Below are 21,737 nucleotides of genomic sequence, written 5' to 3'. Positions count from 1 at the left end.
TCACAGTTCAGACAGACAGTGAACAGCTTAGATAAAAAGCTGACCTGACCAACCCATGTGCAATTCAAGGGATCATGGCAATGTCTTCCTAACAGATGTAAGATATCAACATAACCAGGAACGATATACTTTTCTAAACACAAACATGATCCAAAGAGTAGTGAAATAGATTTGCCTAAGCATGCAAACACAAATTAGCTTTGAGTATTGATCCTACAGTGTTGGTATGTAATGCATTACAAGACGTTCCAACTGAAGGAGCAATAATGCTCTTGGAGCTGTGGATAGAAGGTTTGGCTCAGACCAGAGGTGCAGGTAGAGTTCCGGTCAGGCTACTGCCAAAATCACTTCAATACACACAGACACACACACCTGTGCACTGCGAAAGTTCTGGGGCTCCGGGGTGTGCATGCCAGGGCGCACCGGCAGCTTTCCCATCCCCTGTGAACTGTGGATGGGGGATGGCTGCACTAAAGAGGGGGTATTCTGGACCACTGGTACCTGGATGGGTTGGAATAGAACAGTTAGAATAGAAAACAATAAAATACAATAGACAACATTACACACAGACGTTACAAATCAATTGGTGCAATGTATATCATGTACATATACATCGTATTGTCACTTGCTTTACACGTGGCAGGGTCAGGTCTGGCAGGCGAACACACACGCAAAACTCTCTCTCTCTCTTTCAAAACAGAGACACACACAGCACACAAAAACGTCACTGATCTCTGCCATGTTTACTCATGCTCTGTGACATTGAGATGTTTAGTCTGTGTGTCAGCACAATCTCACTACTACTTCAAACAGGGGACGTAGGTAACGCTACCTGCTGAGCCATTCCCATTTCACTAGTATCAGGCTGTTTCAGTGCCTGTATTTCGTGGGATATAGTAGCCATTATGTATTTGATGCTGATTTTAGTGATAATGCGTCCCTGATTGTGATTTTTGTTTACCGGTTGATTATCCGTTGTAAAGTGAGGTAGCTGGCTAAGGAATTGTAACACCAATATATTGTCACAAACTAGGGTGCTGGGTCTCATTTTCTATAACGATATTTCAACTTTCTGAATTGAATATGGAACGGTATTAGCATCAACTCTGGTACTAACCTTCTGCACGACATTCTCCTTCTGGATCTGGCTCTGCCGAAGCTTCTTGAGCAGCACCAGACGGGCCTCCTCCAGACGCAGCTCTTCCCTCAGAGCCTTGATCATCTGCTGCCGCTCCTCGCCAGTCTTCCCCTAGAACACACACACAAACACACACGTTTATGGATAGGACAGTAAAGGGCTGACAGGAAAGGTAGGAGGAGTGTGAGTATGAAGGGCGGTGGGGCAGATTTGAACCATGCCGACTCTGATCTACATGTGTGCCGGGGTCAGAGTCAGTGGCTTTAACCCCTAGACCACACAGGCCAAGTGGTGGCAACAAACCTTGAATATCTCCAGGTTGGCCTGGTGCAGCCTCTCCTCGGGGTGGGGTGTCCCCCTGGGACTGGATGCCTCGTTGTCCGACAGGATGATCACGTCCGGGGACGGAGTGTGTCGCTCACGGTCCACATCGCTGGAGGTGGGAGAATGGTGAATGGTGTATGCTGTTTAGCACTGCATAGAGCTACACTGCATTACCTCCTCTACATGGAGCTACACAATACTAAACAGGTTACAACAATATACATTGTACAATTAATTAATTACATTTTGAATTACACCAGTTGGCAACCCATCCCTTATGGGATTAATTGACACAAACCAACATTACAATAATTCACTGTGATAATTCAGTGATGATTCTTCTTCCGGTGTTCTCTGCAGTGCGCATCGCATGAATACATGTATAAGGTGTTTTTGTTTTTAAAATCTGCATAACACACCAACCAAATAAACTTCCAAAGTCCACATCTTCTGCACAACTCATTTCTACCCATCACCTGTACTTCATCCATTTTAAATCACGATTAATTATATGATAATTACCCTCTTCTGGCGCTAAAGTCCACTGGCTCATCCACCATGTTCTCCTTGCCGTTCTTACTCGGCCCTCCGTGGCCCCCCAGCCTCCCGTTCATCTTCTCCTCATAGGCCGCCGCTGCGCCCGCCAGCATACTCTGGTGGTGGTGGCTCCCCCCCAGTCCCCCTTTGCTGCCGTCCAGGGACCCGGCTGCCACCGCTGCCCCTTCCAACGCAGCCAGGTCCTTGCGCTTGAGCAGGGCCAGCATCTTGAGGCGCTCCATAGCCTCGTGGCCCTCCATCTTAAGGCGCTTGGCCAGGGCCTCTTCACGCTCCTCGGACGTCTCCAGGCCCCGCTTGAGCAGGTTCAGCCGCAGCGCCTCCTCAGGCATCCGCTCCATCCTGCAAACAAAGGAAGGGAGGGAGGAACGTGAGGTTCAATTCAACGCAATTCAATTCAACCAAATATTTGAAAGCATTTCACACATCACAGACACTTATGAACCATGGTTGAGAAGGGGCCTATGTGAAATTAACACCTCAAAACGAACAGTCTCGCCCCCGAGCTGTGTATTTTATTGTGAAAATAGTGCCTTTCTTGCTCTTTATGTGTGTGTCCATGTAAAAATGAGTGTGTGGGATTGCTATATTCCTGACTGCCCACTGACTAACTACGCAATCAGGTGACTCGCTGACAGCATCCAATGAACTAAATACACAAGCATTACATTTAGAAACCAGTCATATTCACCACTTGATGGCACTAATATTGAAGTCAACATAGATATTTAAAAAAAAGGGATGTTTGAGTCTTGCAAAGGAGGGAAATTGTAAAATATTTGAACGCCTACAGAATTCTCATCCTCAATGGTGAATCTGTGAGAGTGAACTCTTCCACCTTCAGTGAATGGGGGTGTCCTTATTTTGCTATAGCACCAGATGACATCAGGTGCATTGACCCGTGACTAACTGACAATTATGTTAACAAGTGGATGACGGTTATTCATGTCATGTCGTTATATTAAAACAAGTTCCTATCCAGCAAATGAATGCATGAGAAGGAACACACAAATAAAATGAATGCGTGTTAAACATTGACTTGACATTTTCGAGTAACCTACATTGTGGTGCTCAAGACATCTCTTCAGGACAGGGATCATCAACGAGATTCAGCCGTGGGCCGATTTTTCTTTAGCGGATGGTCAGGGTGCCGGAACATAATTGCAAATGATTTGTAGACTGCAAATTGACCGCAAGAAGCCCAAACAGATAATATTTGACTAAAACAATCAATCATTTCACTTGGAGCTGATATGCTAGTGTTTTTAATAGTCTTAAGTCCAACAATTAAAATAAAAAATACATTTAATTTGTATTTATTTTTGCTCAGAAAACTTCAAATCAAATAAAATCACATGCGAGCCAAATTGTGCGTGGTTACTATGTGGATCACATCAGTGAGGAAGACTTCGGTTGGGTGGCAACCAATGACCTCCAACAAACACGGCTTTGTCATGTGACTGGTTGCTATAAGTAGACTGACTGAACATTTGGTCCAATCAAAAGCCTGTGTCAGGAATGCAAGCTGGAAGTCTTATTTTTTTTTTTGCATGTTTACTGAATAAGGCAACAATATCAGATTGTACGTTTTACACATACATCTTCATAACGCACATGAAATGAGCCCTCGGTACAGTTACAGTAGAGCCGTAAGATTTAGATTCTAAAGAAAGGTCCTATAATATACACATAGGAAGAAACATTTCTCAGAGGCCAGTATCAATCCAGATCATACTAGTTAGTGGATGATCAACGTGTGTGGAGAACATATGCGCATGAGGTCATACGTGTTTAAGTGCCCGTGAGTTAAATTGTGTGCATACATACAGTCTGCTCCAGTTTGACCATGTGTCACGTACAAACGATCTAAATGATCATGTGTGTGCGTGCCAGTCACACTAAGTTAAGCACGCTTGGGTGGGCTATGGAAGGCCCGAGGACACACACCCACACCCCAGACAGTGTGTGTCGGCTTTTGTCTGCTGGCAACTCCCTATCTGCCCAATACATTTGTATTCCAGTCAGCATAGATAGCAAGCCTGAGATTAAGTGCATTACTATCAGGCGTTGCACTGCATAGTGCTCTGACGTCTGCATCGGTTCCTTGAGATCTTGCTCTGCATAGAGAGGATTTTCTGAGGTAAAAAGACCAACAATAAGCAGACAGTTCAGAACTGAACTTACAAAATGCTTTCCACTGTCTATACGTAGACAAAACACAAGATAGCTGTCAAAATATATTAGATAAAACATCCCAACCAGACATACAAACATAAAATAAACAACAGCACATCAAAGGATAGTATAAAGCATCAAAGGATAGTATAAACACAAGATGTTGGGAAAAACATGCTGAGTACATTCAAATCTGTGGATGCATGGCTTTGTTATAATCTTTAGGTATTTCCAGGATTTTCTACAAAGATAAGTTTCCCGTGGCAGCATATATGTATCCATTGCAGATACAGCCAGTATCTGATGAAAACCCATCCAAATTAAGAAACTGTTTTGATTCATATTCAGACAAAGTGCGGTGAGAGCCAAGTTCATTCTCAGTTAACAGATGACAGATGAGGCCTTCAGTGATGCATACATGAGCGCACTGCACCAACAGTCAAACAGTGCTGTAGTAGTACCACCATGGAGGATGACTTGTCTGTAGTCGCACATACCACCTCAATGCAGGTGTATTGTGTTCGTTGTCCATAGCTCATGCCTGCCCATACCATAACCCCACTGCCACCATGGGGCACTCTGTTGACAACGTTGACACTTCAGCATACCGCTCGCTCACACGTCTCCATACACGCTGTCTGCCATCTGCCCGGTACAGTTGAAACCGGGATTCATCCGTGAAGAGCACACTTCTCTAACGTGCCAGTGGCATCAAAGGTGAGCATTTGCCCACAGAAGTCAGATATGACGCCAACTGCAATCAGGTCAAAAACCTGGTGAGGATGACAGGCACGCAGATGAGCTTCCCTGAGACAGTTACTGACAGTTTGTGCAGAAATTCTTTGGTTGTGCAAACCCACAGTTTCATCAGCTGTCCGGGTGGAGGTCCTGAGCTGGGGTAGTTACACGGGGTCTGCGGTTGTTGTTCGGTTGGACGTAGTGCCAAATTCTCTAAACCAATGTTGGAGGCGGCTTATGGTAGAGAAATGTACATTCAAATCTCTAGCAACAGCTCTGGTGGACATTCCTGCAGTCAGCATGCCAATTGCACGCTCCCTCAAAAGACATCTGTGACATTGTGTTGTGTGACAAAACGACATATTTTAGAGTATCCTTTTATTGTCCACAGCACAAGGTGCACCTGTGTAATGATCATGCTGTTTAATCTGCTTCATGATATGCCACACCTGTTAGGTAGATGGATTCTTTTGGCAAAGGAGAAATGTTCACTAACAGGGATGTAAACAAATTTGTGAACACAATTTTTTGGCTTATGGAACATTTCTGGGATCTTTTATTTCAGCTCATGAAACATGGGCCCAACACTTTACATGTTGCGTTTATATTTTTGTTCAATGTATTTTCTTTCATTATTATATTCCCCTAACCCTATCACCCCTCCTCTAATTGGAGTAAACGAATGGACAACAATACTTTGACTTTTACTTCCAAAGTATACATATACATATTCCCTTACTTATCCTTCTTTTCCTTTAGTCCCACCCTTCAGCTACCCTTAACACCTCCCATTTATCTCTGAAAACCATCCACTTTTGATTTCTACTTGCCATATATTTTTCAACTATGTTGTAATGTTTCACAAAAGTTCTGAACCTTCTGATTGTCATAGTTTCTATAGATTCGAAATCAAATGTTTCGATTTTTACTAAGAGTATTATTAGACTATTGATCGATTGACTACGGATTTTCGAATCACCCAGCAGTGCCATTTGCAGAGTTACTTTTAGGTAAATGTTTCTATTTTCAGCCATTCCTGAACATGTGACCAAAAACAAGCTACATATGGGCAGTACCAAAACAAGTGATCAAATGATTTTGTGTCTTTGCAGCAAAATCTGCAGAGCTGGGATGATTGTATCCTCCATATACAAAACATTTTATTGGTTGCAAGAATTTTGTATAATAATTTAAATTGAAACAATAAGTTTTGAATCAGGCGTTGTTTTGTGAATAAGTTCATAAACCAAGCACAATGGAATCGGCACATTGAAAATATTTGGCAACCTGTATGGCGCAGATGTGAATTTTTTGGTCCTTATTAAATGGAACTGGTATACTTTTTTATTTATCACCCAAAACATTTTTATATTAATTTTGGTCTTTAATGTAGGGCTGACAGACAAGTTCCTTAGCTTCTCCCCCTTTGACTTGCCTCCTCCATTTTTGCAGTAATGCTGCAATCAATTGGTTGTAATTTTCGACAGAGCAGACATTTCCAAATATTTTTGTTGGCTTGATGTGTGACATAACTCCACCAGTCCTATTTATGATATCATTAAGAAAAAGTAGACATATTTTTTAGATCAATTAGAATATTTGAGTTAACCATAATATTTGTTCTGTCTTTTCTGGTGGATGAAACTGAAATTGCAACCAGCTTTCTATGGCTTGTTTTAAAAAGAACACATTTTGTACATTATTTCATTTTCAAATAACTGAAAGTGGAGGATGTTGTAATCTGGATAAAGGGAAAAACACTTATTTAAACATTGTTTTGTTTTTTTACGGGGTGAGCCATTGTTACTAATCTGCTGGAGAACAAGTTTGGATAGAAGTATAACTTTTGTATGACTGAAGCCTTTTGAACCTCTCTCTATGCTTTAATATTTAAATCATTAAAGCCCTCTCCAAATTCATATTCATTATATAAAATAGGCCCATTGAATTTTGTCTGGCTTGCCATTCCAAAATAAATGTAGAATATTTTCTGCTCATATAATTAAAATAAACAAGTTGTTCGGTGTAGGCAGGGCCACATATAGTGCATTCGGAAAATATTCAGACCCCATCCCCTTTTCCACATTTTGTTACGTTAAAGCCTTATTCTAAAATGGGTTAAATAAAGGTTTCCTCAATCTACACAAAATACCCCATAATGACAAAGCAAAAACAGGTTTTTATATTTTTTTTGCAAATGTATTACATATAAAACAGAAATACCTCATCTACATAAGTATTCAGACCCTTTGCTACAAGACTCAATTGAGCTCAGGTGTATCCTGTTTCCATTAATCATCCTTGAGATGTTTCTAAAACTTGATTGTACATGCTTTCAAAAAGCACACACCTGTCTATATAAGGTCCCACAGTTGACAGTGCATGTCAGAGCAAAAACCAAGCCATGAGGTCAAAGGAATTGTTCATAGAGCTCCGAGACAGGATTGTGTCAATGGCACAGATCTGGGGAAGGGTACCAAAACATTTCTGCAGCATTGAAGGTCTCCAAGAACACAGTTGCCTCCCTGATTCTTAAATGGAAGCAGTTTGGAACCACCAAGACTCTCCTAGAGCTGGCCGCCCAGCCAAACTGAGCAATCAGGGGAGAAGGGCCTTGGTCAGGGAGGTGACCAAGAACCCGATGATCACTCTGACAGAGCTCCAGAGTTCCTCTGTGGAGATGGGAGAACATTTCAGAAGGACAACTATCTCTGCAGCACTCCACCAATCAGGTGGTAGTGGTAGTGGCCAGACAGAAGCCACTCCTCCGTAAAACACGACAGCCCGCTTGGAGTTTGCCGAAAGGCACATAAAGACTCAGACCATGAGAAACAAGATTCTCTGGTCTGATGAAACCACGATTGATCTCTTTGGCCTGAATGCCAAGCGTCACATCTGGAGGAAACCTGGCACCATCCCTACGATGAAGCATGGTGGTGGCAGAATCAAGCTGTGGGGATGTTTTTCAGCGGCAGGGACTGGGAGACTAGTCAGGATCATGGGAAAGACGAACAGAGCAAAGTACAGAGAGAACCTTGATGAAAACCTGCTCCAGGGCGCTCAGGACCTCAGACTGGGGTGAAGTTTCACCTTCCAACAGGACAACGACCCTAAGCACACAGCCAAGACAACGCAGGAGTGACTTTAGGACAAATCTCTGAATGTCCGTAAGTGGCCCAGCCAGAGCCCGGACTTGAACACGATCGAACATTCTGGATAGATCTGAAAATAGCTGTGCAGCGACACCCCCCATCCAAGAAGAATGGGGGAAACTCCCTGAATACAGGTGTGCCAAGCATTAGAGTCATAACCAAAAAGACTTGAGGCTGTAATCGCTGCCAAAGATGCTTCAACAAAGTACTGAGTCAAGGGTCTGAAGATGTATGTAATTGTAGACTTTTTTTTAATACATTTGCAAAAATTTCAACAACAAAAAATAAAAAAAATTAAACGATTGAATCCATTTTACAATAAGGCTGTAATGTAACAAAATGTGGAAAAAGTCAAGGGGTCTGAATATTTTCTGAATGCACTGTAAGTAAATATGTAACCTAGGATATGACTAAATAATTAAATCAGGAAAGATTTTCCACAAAAAGACAGGCATTTACCATTCCGTGGTAGCAAGATCTTATCCATTTTTGATAACCTTCTATAAAAATGTATTGTAGTGATATAATTTATATGAATACTGAGTATGTCCACCATCAGACTATTTTATTAGTAACTACACAGGAATTTAAAAGTTTAAATTTTTGTGATCTAATACGCAATATGGTACATCATAGTTCAGTTGTAATCCAGAGAGGTTAGAGAAATGATCTAGATCCTCCAGGAGGCTGTGCAGTGATCCAGATTGCGGATTTAAAAGAAAACTCTCCAAACCAGTTTTGTCTAGCAGCATAGGACAATTGATTGTTTTTAAGCCTTTGATTTCTAGACCCTTGATAATATTGTTGGATCTGATTTAAATAGCTAACATTTTAATGGCCATAATAAATAGATACGCCAACAGTGGACAACCTTGTATAGTACGTTTTTTCTGCTGACGTTCTGACCTTATTCACCTTGGTGACAGGCAACCGCTATGCGTGTTCAGCCATGTTGACGGATGTGGTCTGATTCGCACTTGACCTCACAGAGATGGAGGCGTTTGATGAGGTCTGGTAAGAAGAACACAGTCTCCAGCCACACCGTCTGAAGAAGACTGGTGACTGTGTTCCACTGAATCCTTGGTCCTCACAACACATACCAATGGTCTACTTTCTTGTGAAGTATTCTGTTTATAGCCTACCACTTTAGCACTAAGGTTTCAGTCCTGGTGCAAATGAGTCTCACAAAACTTGAAACCAAATAAAGAGCCAGTAGTACCCACCACCAGTAAAGTAATGTCCAAAAGTTAAGGGTCTCAAAGACGAAATGTATCCCAATTTGCTGTGATTGCAACTGTCAAAATAGAATAACTTGTGCCTCATCTATGCATGGGGCTGTCGCAAATGATTCAACATCAGGTTTACCTACAAACGTGGAGTCAGACTTCGAACAGTGTTACAAAAGGATCTATATTCTTGGGTAGACTCACAGGTAGCCAGACTGAGCTCTTGAAAACACAACTCTCAGACCATGCTCGCTGGTCATTGCCAAGTGAAGGGCAATGTGGAGGTCAAGCTCTTCAAGGGCAAGTTTGTTTCACTGGCTTCTCAAAACAGTCACATTCTGTTTTAAGCTATCAGAGAATCAGATGCTCTGACAAAGGTCAAAAGCTTGGCACATTAAATTACTGAAATGTGCATTGTTCGAAGAGTGCAAAGACTCTTTTTCTAGTCCAAAATGTTCTCAACTTCAGCACTGAATCTCATTAGAAGATTTATTTGGCCCTCAAAAGGGTCACAGTATGCAAACACCTGCCATGAAATGACCTTTGTAAGACTGAGCCATCAGCATTAGTAGTTCACCTGCACCGTAGTATAGGAACCATCATCTAATTAATCCCAAAGGCCCTACATCTAACTTTACTTTAAAAATGTCATGTAGCGAGCTCCTCATCAATAGGAATTCAAATAAGAGATTTAATTGGCCCCTTTTAATCGCTTAATCACTTCCCTATTAGTGGATTATTCCTTGTGATGTCTTTCTATAATTCCCCCTCATCTATAGCATTATCTTATTCTTTTGGCTGGCACCATTAAATCCATTCAGCCTGTCATTCTGTTACATCTCAATATTATCATCTCCAGATCTGAAGCGTTCTCTTTAAAAAAAAAAAGAAGTGAGGAATCTTTTACGATAACGTAATATCCCCTCCTCAATAATAAGGACTCAGGGAGTGTCGGGGCAATGCGAGTGCACATTCGCCTCGTTTCATTTTGGATGCCTCAAAAGGCATGATGTGAATCACAGTCTCCATTTCATGTATAAACACCCTTGCAACCTCCATGCCAAGCCACCCACCTCTAATGAGAGACAGAAAAAAAACACAAGCACGCGCATGGCCAACAATGGCACTGGCCGAGCCAATCAGTGCGGCTTCTGTGGTGCGCGTCAGTCTTGCCCCCACTGTTCCCCCGTCTGCCTTTACATAATATAATGGCTGTTTCAGTCAGCTGCTACACAAACCAGACTCTTTCTCCCCAACCACTCTCCCCCTTATCCCTCCGCCTAAACGCCCACCCCTCCCTCCTTTCACAGAAACCTGCACACGCGCATTCCGTGACAGACTCACGGCTTTGGGCACTTTGCCAGCCAACGCAGCAGCAGCTAAGGGAAACGAAAAAGAAAGAAAGACTGTGCGAGAGGGAGGAGAGAATTTGAGACAAGAACATCATCCCCCTTTACCCCAAATCGCCATTTTTCATTTACCCCACCCCCCCTCTCTGGGCAGAGTTCCTCACCTCACCACACACACACACACACACACACAACCGCTCAAAAGTATGGGGTCACTTAAAAATGTCCTTGTTTTTGAAAGAAAAGCAAATTTTTTGTCCATTAAAATAACATCAAATTGATCAGGAATACAGTGTAGACATTGTTAATGTTGTAAATGACTATTGTAGCTGGAAATGGCAGATTTTTTTTATGGAATATCTACATAGGCGTACAGAGGCCCATTATCAGCAACCATCACTCCTGTGTTCCAATAGCATGTTGCGTTAGCTAATCCAAGTTTATAATTTTAAAAGGCTAATTGATCATTAGAAAACCCTTTTGCAATTATGTTAGCACAGCTGAAAACTGTGTGCTGATAAAAGAAGCAATACAACTGGCCTTCTTTAGACTAGTTGAGTATCTGGAGCATCAGCATTTGTGGGTTCGATTACAGGCTCAAAATGGCCAGAAACAAAGAACTTTCTTCTGAAACTCGTCAGTCTATTCTTGTTCTGAGAAATGAAGGCTATTTCATGCGAGAAATTGCTAAGAAACTGAAGATCTCGTACAATGCTGTGTACTACTCCCTTCACAGAACAACGCAAACTGCCTCTAACCAGAATAGAAAGAGGAGTGGGAGGCCCCGGTGCACAACTGAGCAAGAGGACACGTACATTAGAGTGTCTAGTTTGAGAAATAGACGCCTCACAAGTCCTCAACTGGCAGCTTCACTAAATAGTACCCGCAAATACCAGTCTCAACGTCAACAGTGAAGAGGCGATTCCAGGATGCTGTCCTTCTAGACAGAGTTGCAAAGAAAAAGCCATATCTCAGACTGGCCAATAAAAAGTATAGATTAAGATGGGCAAAAGAACACAGACACTGGACACAGCATCCCGGAGTCACCTCTTCACTGTTGACGTTGAGACTAGAGGTCGACCGATTATGATTTTTCAACGCCGATACCGATTATTGGAGGACCATAAAAAGCCGATACCGATTATTGGAGGACCATAAAAAGCCGATACCGATTAAAATCGGCCATTTTTTAAAAATTTATTTGTAATGATGACAATTACAACAATACTGAATGAACACTAATTTTAACTTAATATAATACATCAATAAAATCAATTTAGCCTCAAATAAATAATAAAACATGTTCAATTTGGTTTAAATAATGCAAAAACAAAGTGTTGGAGAAGAAAGTAAAAGTGCAATATGTGCCATGTAAAAAAGCTAACGTTTAAGTTCCTTGCTCAGAACATTAGAAAGCTGTTGGTTCAATATTCCCAGTTCTTCAATATTCGCAGTTAAGAAGTTTTAGGTTGTAGTTATTATAGGAATTATAGGACTATTTCTCTCTATAACATTTGTATTTCATTAACCTTTGACTATTGGATGTTCTGAAACGCTATGTTTGAAACGCTATTGGCGCACACTCCGCTAACTAGCTAGCCATTTCACATCGGTTACACCAGCCTAATCTCAGGAGTTGATAGGCTTGAAGCACAGCGAAGAGCTTCAGGCTAAACGCAGGAAAGTGCTGTTTGAATGAATGCTTACGAGCCTGCTGCTGCCTACCACCGCTCAGTCAGACTGCTCTATCAAATCATACACTTAATTATAACATAATAACAAACAGAAATACGAGCCTTAGGTCATTAATATGGTCAAATCCGGAAACTATCATCTCGAAAATAAAACGTTTATTCTTTCAGTGAAATACGGAACTGTTACGTATTTTATCTAACGGGTGGCATCCATAAGTCTAAATATTCCTGTCACATTGCACAACCTTCAATGTTATGTCATAATTACGTAAAATTCTGGCAAATTAGGCGGCCCAAACTGTTGCATATACACTGACTATGCGTGCAATGAACGCAAGAGAAGTGACACAATTTCACCTGGTTAATATTGCCTGCTAACCTGGATTTCTTTTAGCTAAATATGCAGGTTTAAAAATATATACTTCTGTGTATTGATTTTAAGAAAGGCATTGATGTTTATGGTTAGGTACACATTTGAGCAACGATACGCACTGCATCGATTATATGCAACGCAGGACACGCTAGATAAACTAGTAATATCATCAACCATGTGTAGTTAACTAGTGATTGTGATTTAATGCTAGCTAGCAACTTACCTTGGCTTCTACTGCATTCGCGTAACAGGCAGGCTCCTCGTGGAGTGCAATGTAATCAGGTGGTTAGAGCGTTGGACTAGTTAACTGTAAAGTTGCAAGATTGAATCGCCCGAGCTGACAAGGTAAAAATCTGTTGTTCTGCCCCTGAACGAGGCAGTTAACCCTAGTTAAATAAAGATTAAATAAAGGTGTAAAAAAAAAAAAAAACTAATAAAAAAATATTCGGCCAAATCGGTGTCCAAAAATACCGATTTCCGATTGTTATGAAAACTTGAAATTGGCCAAAATTAAATCAGCCAATCCGATTAATCGGTCGACCTCTAGTTGAGACTGGTGTTTTGCGGGTACTATTTAATGAAGCTGCCAGTTGAGGCATCCTACCCCAAAAATGTGTCACACTGGAACATAACAGACCATTCCAACATAAGGCACTCTTTTGTAACCCCCCCTCATCCATGCTCAACCCTCGTCTTCCCCTCTCCAGCATTCTACTACAGCTGTGCCACACCACAAAGAAGTGTGCATAAGTGACTCCTCCCTTCTCCTGCACCCCCCCTCCCCAAAAAATAGAAGTATTGCCCCCCCCCCCCATCTCTCCCCCCTCGTTGTAAAAATAAACACACATGCTTACTTTCTGGGGGCCCTCGAAGGTACTGACAGCGGAGGGCTTTGTTTTTTATTAATGCATTTACATTACACTACCCCCATCTAAAGAAGTGTGTGTGCGTGGTGGGGGATGCTGTGTGAGGAAGAGATAGGTGTGAGGGTGGGGGCGAGGACAGAGGAAGATCGAGCAGAAAAAAAATACAAAAATGCTCTCTTGACACGCTACCCTGTCATAATGCCAACCGCTAATTCCCCCCCCCATCCACCCACCGACACACACCATTTTCTTTATGTACACACAACTGCTGCCTGTCGATCAGATCAGAGCACACACACACAGCAAAATGTCCCCCTTTTTTTGCACCCCAAGAATCCAACACCTCCAGACACCTTAACGTCAAAATGTCCACACAATCAATCGTCCTATGCTGCTAGACATAACTGGTTTGGAGTTTACCAAACAGGCCAAATTCCAGATGGTGGGGTACAACAGTAATAAGGCCATTTGCAACAATACGGTGGAATCCGCAGCTCATTTCACCATGATCTGCATCATGCCAATTCATTTGGCTGACGCAACTCCTGCACCCCACCTTCCCCAACCCAAAACGCTGGTGGCACTGCATCTTTCACCCAGGGCTAGAGAGAGGGAGAAAAAGAGCAGAAAGAAATTCTTCACACAAGACTGAGAGCATCCTCTTTTTCTAATATATATATATTTATTAACCGTTACGTTCGTCTGATGGTAGGGGTGCTTATCGCAGAGGCGCAGTGGGGGGGGGGGGGGGGGGGGGGGTTCGCCATCACCACCCTGCCCCCTCATCTCCATCCTGTGATCCTGGCCAAACTCCCAAAAAATCTCTGGCTCTACCCATCCAGCTTGTCTGATCACCCACCAGCTCAATTGGCTCGATTAATCCTTTTCCTCTTCACCGCATCTGATGCCGAGCGAGCATTGCAGGCACACAAAATGGCCGCCATCACCATAACACAAGTGGACACTCACCCTTGTGAAATGCTCTGGGGCTGAATCCCTAATCGAGTCAACATATTTGTCATTACAAATCATCTGTATCATCATCACAGTTATCACCATGGCCTTATAAGTCACTTATGTATGGTGTTCTAAGTAATGTATGTAATTTGTGGTATAGTATCACAAAGCTTTGGGCTGTGACCCAGTTAGGAGTTATAAAAGCCTGGCCTTGTCACAGGGTCAGACAGGGTGAGCATTGCAAGTCTCTGGGAATGCGGGGTGGCTGCTGGGCTCTGGGACCTTTCTGGAAACGCACAATCCAGTCCTGCTTTCCCCCTTGGCCTTGTATGTGGTTTGGAGGGATAGTGCCACGACTACGTACATATGCTGAAATTAAAAAGGAGTCTAATTGATTAACTAGCTTGCATAATTAACAAACTTCATTCAAAGTTGTATTATAGTGTTTCATGGAAGTTCATGCGGATGAGGAATAGGCACCTATTTGTTTAAGATAATGGTTGGTGAAGTGAAAAGGTAAGTGTTGGCATGAGTCAGCTTCTCTAAGGCTATAGGGCAGACATCTTTAATTTGAGCTCAGCGCCCATGGCCATTGATGGCTGACTAATCTCCAGTTCCACATTCCCAGTTCCAAAGCAGGATAGGGTAACTATAGACATAGGTTGGTGTGCTTGTACCACAGATAAATATAAACTGTCTGAGGAATAGCACGGAAAATAGAAATACTGGCTTTCCATTGTGATTAATGGATTTCTGAGAGAAATCCTATGAACCTTTCACGAACTGGTGAACATTTATTAACCAGTTGAACATGGCAATAATGCTATTGGAATAATGACATCATGTGGAGGTCATATCATTTGTCATAGGATTTTGGTTGCTGAAAATAGCTTCATACACGTGACTGGTGTTTAAATTGGCTGTAACCCCCCCCCCCGAGTATCCCTCACGCATCCTCAGATTTTGAGTTCTTCTGAATTCCACAGGCCGTTTGCGACCCTAGTATCAACGGATCAGATAAGGGCCTATTTTCATTAGCGTAGCTGTATGCTCTGAACTCCTGAGGGATATTTATGATTAACATTCGGCGGCAGACCCACATTTCTGCACAATGGAGACAAAGTCCAGATTTAAGGCAGTTGAGCTGCCCTGCTCGGGGTTGAAGGTCGTCACGACAAACAGCCAATCCTTTGTGATTAGGAGAGCAGTCCGATGGGGCTCTGCACAGCAGGGCACAGACACTGTGAACTCGCTTACACAGGCGACAACGCACCAGGCGAGAGTGCGACATCCCCAAGGGCACATAAAGCAGAAATATTACTTCAGTAGCAGACACTGGTTTCATGATCTCATGCTGCAGCCATTCATGCACCTCGTAACGGCGCAGGCGACGTATTGCAGGAGACAAAACACCATACAGGTCAGAAACGCTGGGGTTGCAGAGGTCCTGTTTCCACCTTTCCCTCCATTTCACTCGATAAGATCTCTTCGGTGTAATAGCATTTGCAGATGAGCCATCTTTTTTCTTTTATAGTGCTTATAGTTAAGGAAAATGCATTATAGGGGAACATGAGCTTACCAAATGGTGAGCAGCACCAAAATGCCAGAGATGTGGGTTCATTTGGGGCCAAAGCTTGGTTTCTACAGAGGTTTCCTACAAGAGCTCCATACCCATTCCTTAGTAATTATATAACCTTATATTGGTTTCCAGGCTTAGTACCCCAAAAATCAACATTGATTGATGAGTTCATAAAAATAAAAAACAGTAATCTAGTTGATGGAAATCTATACCTTGATTAGTATTGGTCTTACGATTGGAATAAACCTTGATGCAGGTTGGAAAACTACCTGGCTATGCAAATGTTGTAAGCAGAAAACAGTGGAAGCATACAGCGAGAACGTCTAAATCCCATCGTTCAAGAAAATGGAGGGGATGTGTAGACGAGCCCATTTTATTAGTCACCAAATCTGTTAAAACGGATTATTGACAAATTCACTGGCACACTAAGGCAGGGCAGAGAATTGGAACAATGAGCCAATTAGCTTTACGAGTTGTTGGGAGGTATACTGTTAGCTTGGCTTTTGCACTAAACGTTGTGCAACTACATAGAAAAACAAACTGGTGATGGTAAGTGGGCCAATTGATTGAGCTACAAGATAGAGAGAATAGTTCATACATTTTTTCAATGAAGCAACATTACATGGTATCAATAGCAGCTAATGCTGAATTATTTGATCCCATTTACAAATAAATATACAATCAATTCATCAACACAATAAAATCTAAAAATGTCAAATACATATTTTCTGGAAAGACCATCAGTGCTGGGAGTTTGGTAGACACCGATCACAAGTAAAGTTCACATTAGTCAGACAAAAGGTGGCAGTCCATAGCTCACAATTATTGTGCTCTTTTCGCACAAATGTAGATATATGTTACTATAGCCTAGGACTGATCAGTAACACATTTTTGTTGTTAGAAAGGGAATTTGAGGTCAACCGTATCACAATTGTTGTGCTGATAAAGTTATGTCTGGGAAAAGCAAAAAAACAAGGCACAGCTATTTTTTAAAGCCAATGGGAGGTCTGGGCAGGAGGCAGCTGCTAAGCTCATTGGTTAATGTACTAATTGGACCTATATCCTGATCAACCCACACACTGGCAACGTATATTACTCAGATGGGGCGCTGCTGGGAATATGACCAGAATTTGCATACGGCTAGTTTCTGACACTAATGAGGCCAATTAGGCAGATTGCGCCCATGGCAACAGAGTTGTAATTGGTTGGCTTGAACTGCTCAGGAGTTATGGATAAGAGGATGTGGGTTCAAAGTCAATAGTAAGCACTGCAACTGTGAGATGTTGACAGACTTACAACATCTCATTTCATATTGGTGGTTTTTGTTCACCCTCAGGTTGAGTAAGCCTATCAAGGTTTAGACTGTGACAGAGAAAATCAGTCTCACATCTCAGAAGCAACAACATCCACGTAAAATTGGCATGGGGGGGGGGGGGGGGGGGGGGACTTCCAAATAAATACAGATGATGTCAGAAGTTTACATACACTTAGGTTGGAGTCATTAAACCTCATTTTTCAACCACTCCACAAATTTCTTGTTACCAAACTATAGTTTTGGCAAGTCACGTAGGACATCTACTGTGTGCATGACACAAGTAATTTTCCAACAATTGTTTACAGACCGATTATTTCACTGTATCACAATTCCAGTGGGTCAGAAGTTTACATACATACACTAAGTTGACTGTGCCTTTAAAAAGCTTAGAAAATTCCAGAAAATTATGTCATGGCTTTAGAAGCTTCTGATAGGCTAATTGACATCATTTGAGTCAATTTGAGGTATACCTGTGGATGTATTTCAAGGCCTACTTTCAAACTCAGTGCCTCTTTGCTTGATATCATGGGAAAATCAAAAGAAATCAGCCAAGACCTCAGAAAAATAATTGTAGACCTCCACAAGTCTGGTTCATCCTTGGGAGCAATTTCCAAACGTCTGAAGGTACCACGTTCATCTGTACAAACAATAGTACGCAAGTATAAACACCATGGGACCATGCAGCCGTCATACCGCTCAGGAAGGAGACGCGTTCTGTCTCCTAGAGATGAACGTACTTTGGTGCGAAAAGTGCAAATCCATCCCAGAACAGCAGCAAAGGACCTTGTGAAGATGCTGGAGGAAACAGGTACAAAAGTATCTATATCCACAGTAAAACGAGTCCTATATCGACATAACCTGAAAGGCCGCTCAGCAAGGAAGAAGCCACTGCTCCATAAAAAAGCCAGACTACAGTTTGCAACTGCACATGGGGAGAAAGATCGTACTTTTTAGAGACATGTCCTCTGGTCTGATGAAACAAAAAGGGAACTGTTTGGCCATAATGACCATTGTTATGTTTGGAGGAAAAGGGGGGATGCTTGCAAGCCGAAGAACATCAGCCCAACCGTGAAACACCGGGGTGGCAGCATCATGTTGTGGGGGTGCTTTGCTGCAGGAGGGACTGGTGCACTTCACAAAATAGATGGCATCATGAGGAAAGGAAAAGTATGTGGATATATTGAAGCAACATTACAAGACATCAGTCAGGAAGTTAAAGCTTGGTCGCAAATGGGTCTTCCAAATGGACAATGACCCCCCAAGCATACTTCCAAAGTTGTTGCAAAATGGCTTAACGACAACAAAGTCAAGGTATTGGAGTGGCCATCACAAAGCCCTGACCTAAATCCTATAGAACATTTGTGGGCAAAACTGAAAAAATGTGTGCGAGCAAGGAGGGCTACAAACCTGACTCAGTTACACCAGCTCTGTCAGGAGGAACGGGCCAGAATTCACCCAACTTATTGTGGGAAGGTTGTGGAAGGCTACCCAAAACGTTTCACCCAAGTTAAACAATTTAAAGGCAATGCTACCAAATACGAATTGAGTGTACGTAAACCTCTGACCCACTGGGAATGTGATGAATGAAATAAAAGCTGAAATAAATCATTCTCTCTACTATTATTCTGACATTTCACATTCTTAAAATGAAATGGTGATCCTAACTGACCTAAGACAGGCAATTTTTACTAGGATTAAATGTCAGGAATTGTGAAAAACTGAGTTTAAATTCATTTGGCTAAGGAGTATGTAAACTTCCGACTTCAACTGTACAAACATATATGTGCACACCTGCACACTAACATAAAATAAGAGCAAGTCTCCCTCATCTACTGAACACCAAACGCACATCTCTCCTTCAGGCAGCAAACACACCCGCATCGATACACACCTACGTCTCTCCTCCCGCTCGCACTACCCCTGCTCAGCCACAATACTTAAAACACACCCCTGGTCTTCATTAAACAAGACAACAGCTCATTGTGGTCATCGCCATGACAACCGACCCCCTTCTATTTTTAAGCCGTGCCACTAATCAATTCCTGTTCTGCTGTCGCCTGAGGGAGGGAGAGAGGGGCGGCTAGGAAGGAGGAGGGTGGTGGTGAAGAGGGGTGGGCAGTGGCAGGGGGCAGAGTGGAGGAAGTGTGTGGGGGTGTGAAGTTTGGAGACAAAGAGTCGAGCGCACAAACGCGAGCCCCGAGGTAGCTGACATGGCGGAGCTCGACAGTGGCCTTGAGGGACCATCAGTGGTGAGCAGCAAGCAGTAGCAGCATTATCAAGAAAAGGAATGAATCTTCAACTAGGGCTGTGTTCATCAGTTTTAAACTATTTAGAGAATATTTTTGCAACACAAAAATGTGCGTTTCTTACTGGACAAGTCCATGTTGTCCCTCCCTTCAGTTCAGTCAGTTTTCTTCCAGTTGGTGCCAAATGAACACAACCCAGGATTTAATTCCAATAAGTCCCCAACAGACGGCAGGGCTGCCTTACCGTCTGGGTTTTTGGAGACTACCATACGGGCGGTAACGGACAAGAACCCAATGGGTCATCATGGTTACCAATCACAGACCAAATTGGTCCAGGACCCAATAAGTTTAGGTTACATAGCTGAGAACAAATCTAGCTCATCTGAGGCCCTACGGCATAGGCTAGTTTCCCATGTTTCATTTGGGAAAGACATAAATGACATAACCCATGGTCACAAAGATCAGATGGGTTCTGGACCGGTGTGGGATATTCAGTGCTTGGGGTAGTACGAATGCTAAAAAAAGAAAGAAACAAAATCAAACTTATCCTAAACACCATATTCCATAATACAACAAACAGATTGGACACATACCTATACACTGGGATCGAAATGAAATTGGTTACAGTACCTCCAGTTCCAGTAACGTCTCTACATTGAATTTGAGCGTAAACTCATTTCATTAATTTAATTGAACCTGAATGGGAATTCATTCCATTCATTTCAATGGAACCCATCTTATATTCAGCACTTCCTGGAAAACCATGATTCACTCAAATGAGAAAACCATTGGGTACTGAGGTGTGAATATTTAGCTGATAAATTATAAATATTATCTAACATAAAATGTGTTTTTTGAAAAACATTGATACTCCAGCTATGTTTCTACTGAAATATCATGCTGTTTTCCGGTCTACTCAGACCAATGAGTTTCATTTTTGAGTGTTGGTCATATGGACATGACGTTGTGCTTTTATAGATTATGATTTTGTGTGCATATCAAGCATGGAACCATTTCACTTTAAGTGGGCATGCTGACATACAGCACTGTGGCATATACAGTAGGTTAGCATACAGATTAACTAATTACGATTTTCATTGAGACTGGATTTTCCCTGACCTACCTTACCGTAATGTAACTACATAACAATGACTGGTGACACTGTTTTTTGAGGTACTCTGCCTCCTCAAGGAGGAATTGGAGAGGCAAGGGTAGAACAAAAGATAAGTGCATTTTAAGAGGGCATCAGAAACCATCCCAAGTCATTGGTTCACCATGAAAACAAGTCTACTCGAATGAATTGAGTTTCGTTCATTGAGAATGTGTGGTTATCCCTACGATTACCACATTTTGCGATGAGAATCTGTAGTCTACTCCATCCACCATTTGTATTTGTGGATGTGCCTGTGTTTCTCAGACACAGTACCCTAACTTAATGTCACTCTTGGCATAAATGTCTCCTGTTCCTTTAAAAAAAAGTCACAATTCTGTTCACTTTTCTTTTTTTATTACCCAGAGTACCCAGCACAGTCAAAAACGTGAGAGAGCTAGTCTAAGCCGGTTTGTAACCTCAGGGTATGGAATTATCTCTTAATATGTAGCCGTTAGTGGTCAGGACGTCACACGAAGACAGGGAGAGAGAAAAAGTCCGAGGGAGGGAGGGAGAGAGGGGGTGGGGGAGGGGCAATGAAGCCCCTGTGCTTTCAGGGCAGAAGAGGAAAATCTACTTCTTGTGAGACGTTGATTCTAAAACCTGGCACCTTGACAAAATGGGATCATTGCGGAACTTCAGACCACAGGGTGGGGCATTCGTTGTTTAAACAAAAAAAAGGGGGGGGGTGGGAATGCTGGAACTTTGGCCATCTGGAGAGACTGAGGTAGCTGGGAGATTTGTAAAATGGGGTTGAATGGGGCAGTGAGGGTATCGATGTCTTCCACGAAATGAGAGGAGAGCAGAGAATAATAGGTACAGTGAAGACATCAACACAGACGCACACAGACTGATTTTCTACATTAAACCCTGTGAGCACTAATCCCTTGAATCACACAA

At 42.4% G+C, this 21,737-nt stretch overlaps 1 protein-coding gene across 1 annotated transcript in view; it reads right to left on the bottom strand.

The window, feature by feature from the left end:
• The window catches only part of LOC120022769 (transcriptional repressor p66-beta-like), a 49,251-nt gene that overhangs the window by 19,131 nt on the left and 8,383 nt on the right, over window positions 1-21,737 (bottom strand). Inside the window, exons 2-5 of the mRNA XM_038966763.1 lie at window positions 1,985-2,359; window positions 1,442-1,571; window positions 1,118-1,249; window positions 373-501 (exon numbers count right to left, since the gene is read on the bottom strand). Coding sequence (XP_038822691.1) covers window positions 373-501; window positions 1,118-1,249; window positions 1,442-1,571; window positions 1,985-2,358 — 765 coding nt within the window. The 5' untranslated portion in view covers window position 2,359. The remainder of the gene's footprint in view (window positions 1-372; window positions 502-1,117; window positions 1,250-1,441; window positions 1,572-1,984; window positions 2,360-21,737) is intronic.

Source organism: Salvelinus namaycush, chromosome 27 (genome assembly GCF_016432855.1).
Source record: "Salvelinus namaycush isolate Seneca chromosome 27, SaNama_1.0, whole genome shotgun sequence".
Classification (NCBI taxonomy): Eukaryota; Metazoa; Chordata; class Actinopteri; order Salmoniformes; family Salmonidae; genus Salvelinus; species Salvelinus namaycush.
The sequence above is the reverse complement of the archived record's forward strand: the minus strand, read 5'-3'. Positions and strand labels throughout refer to the sequence as shown.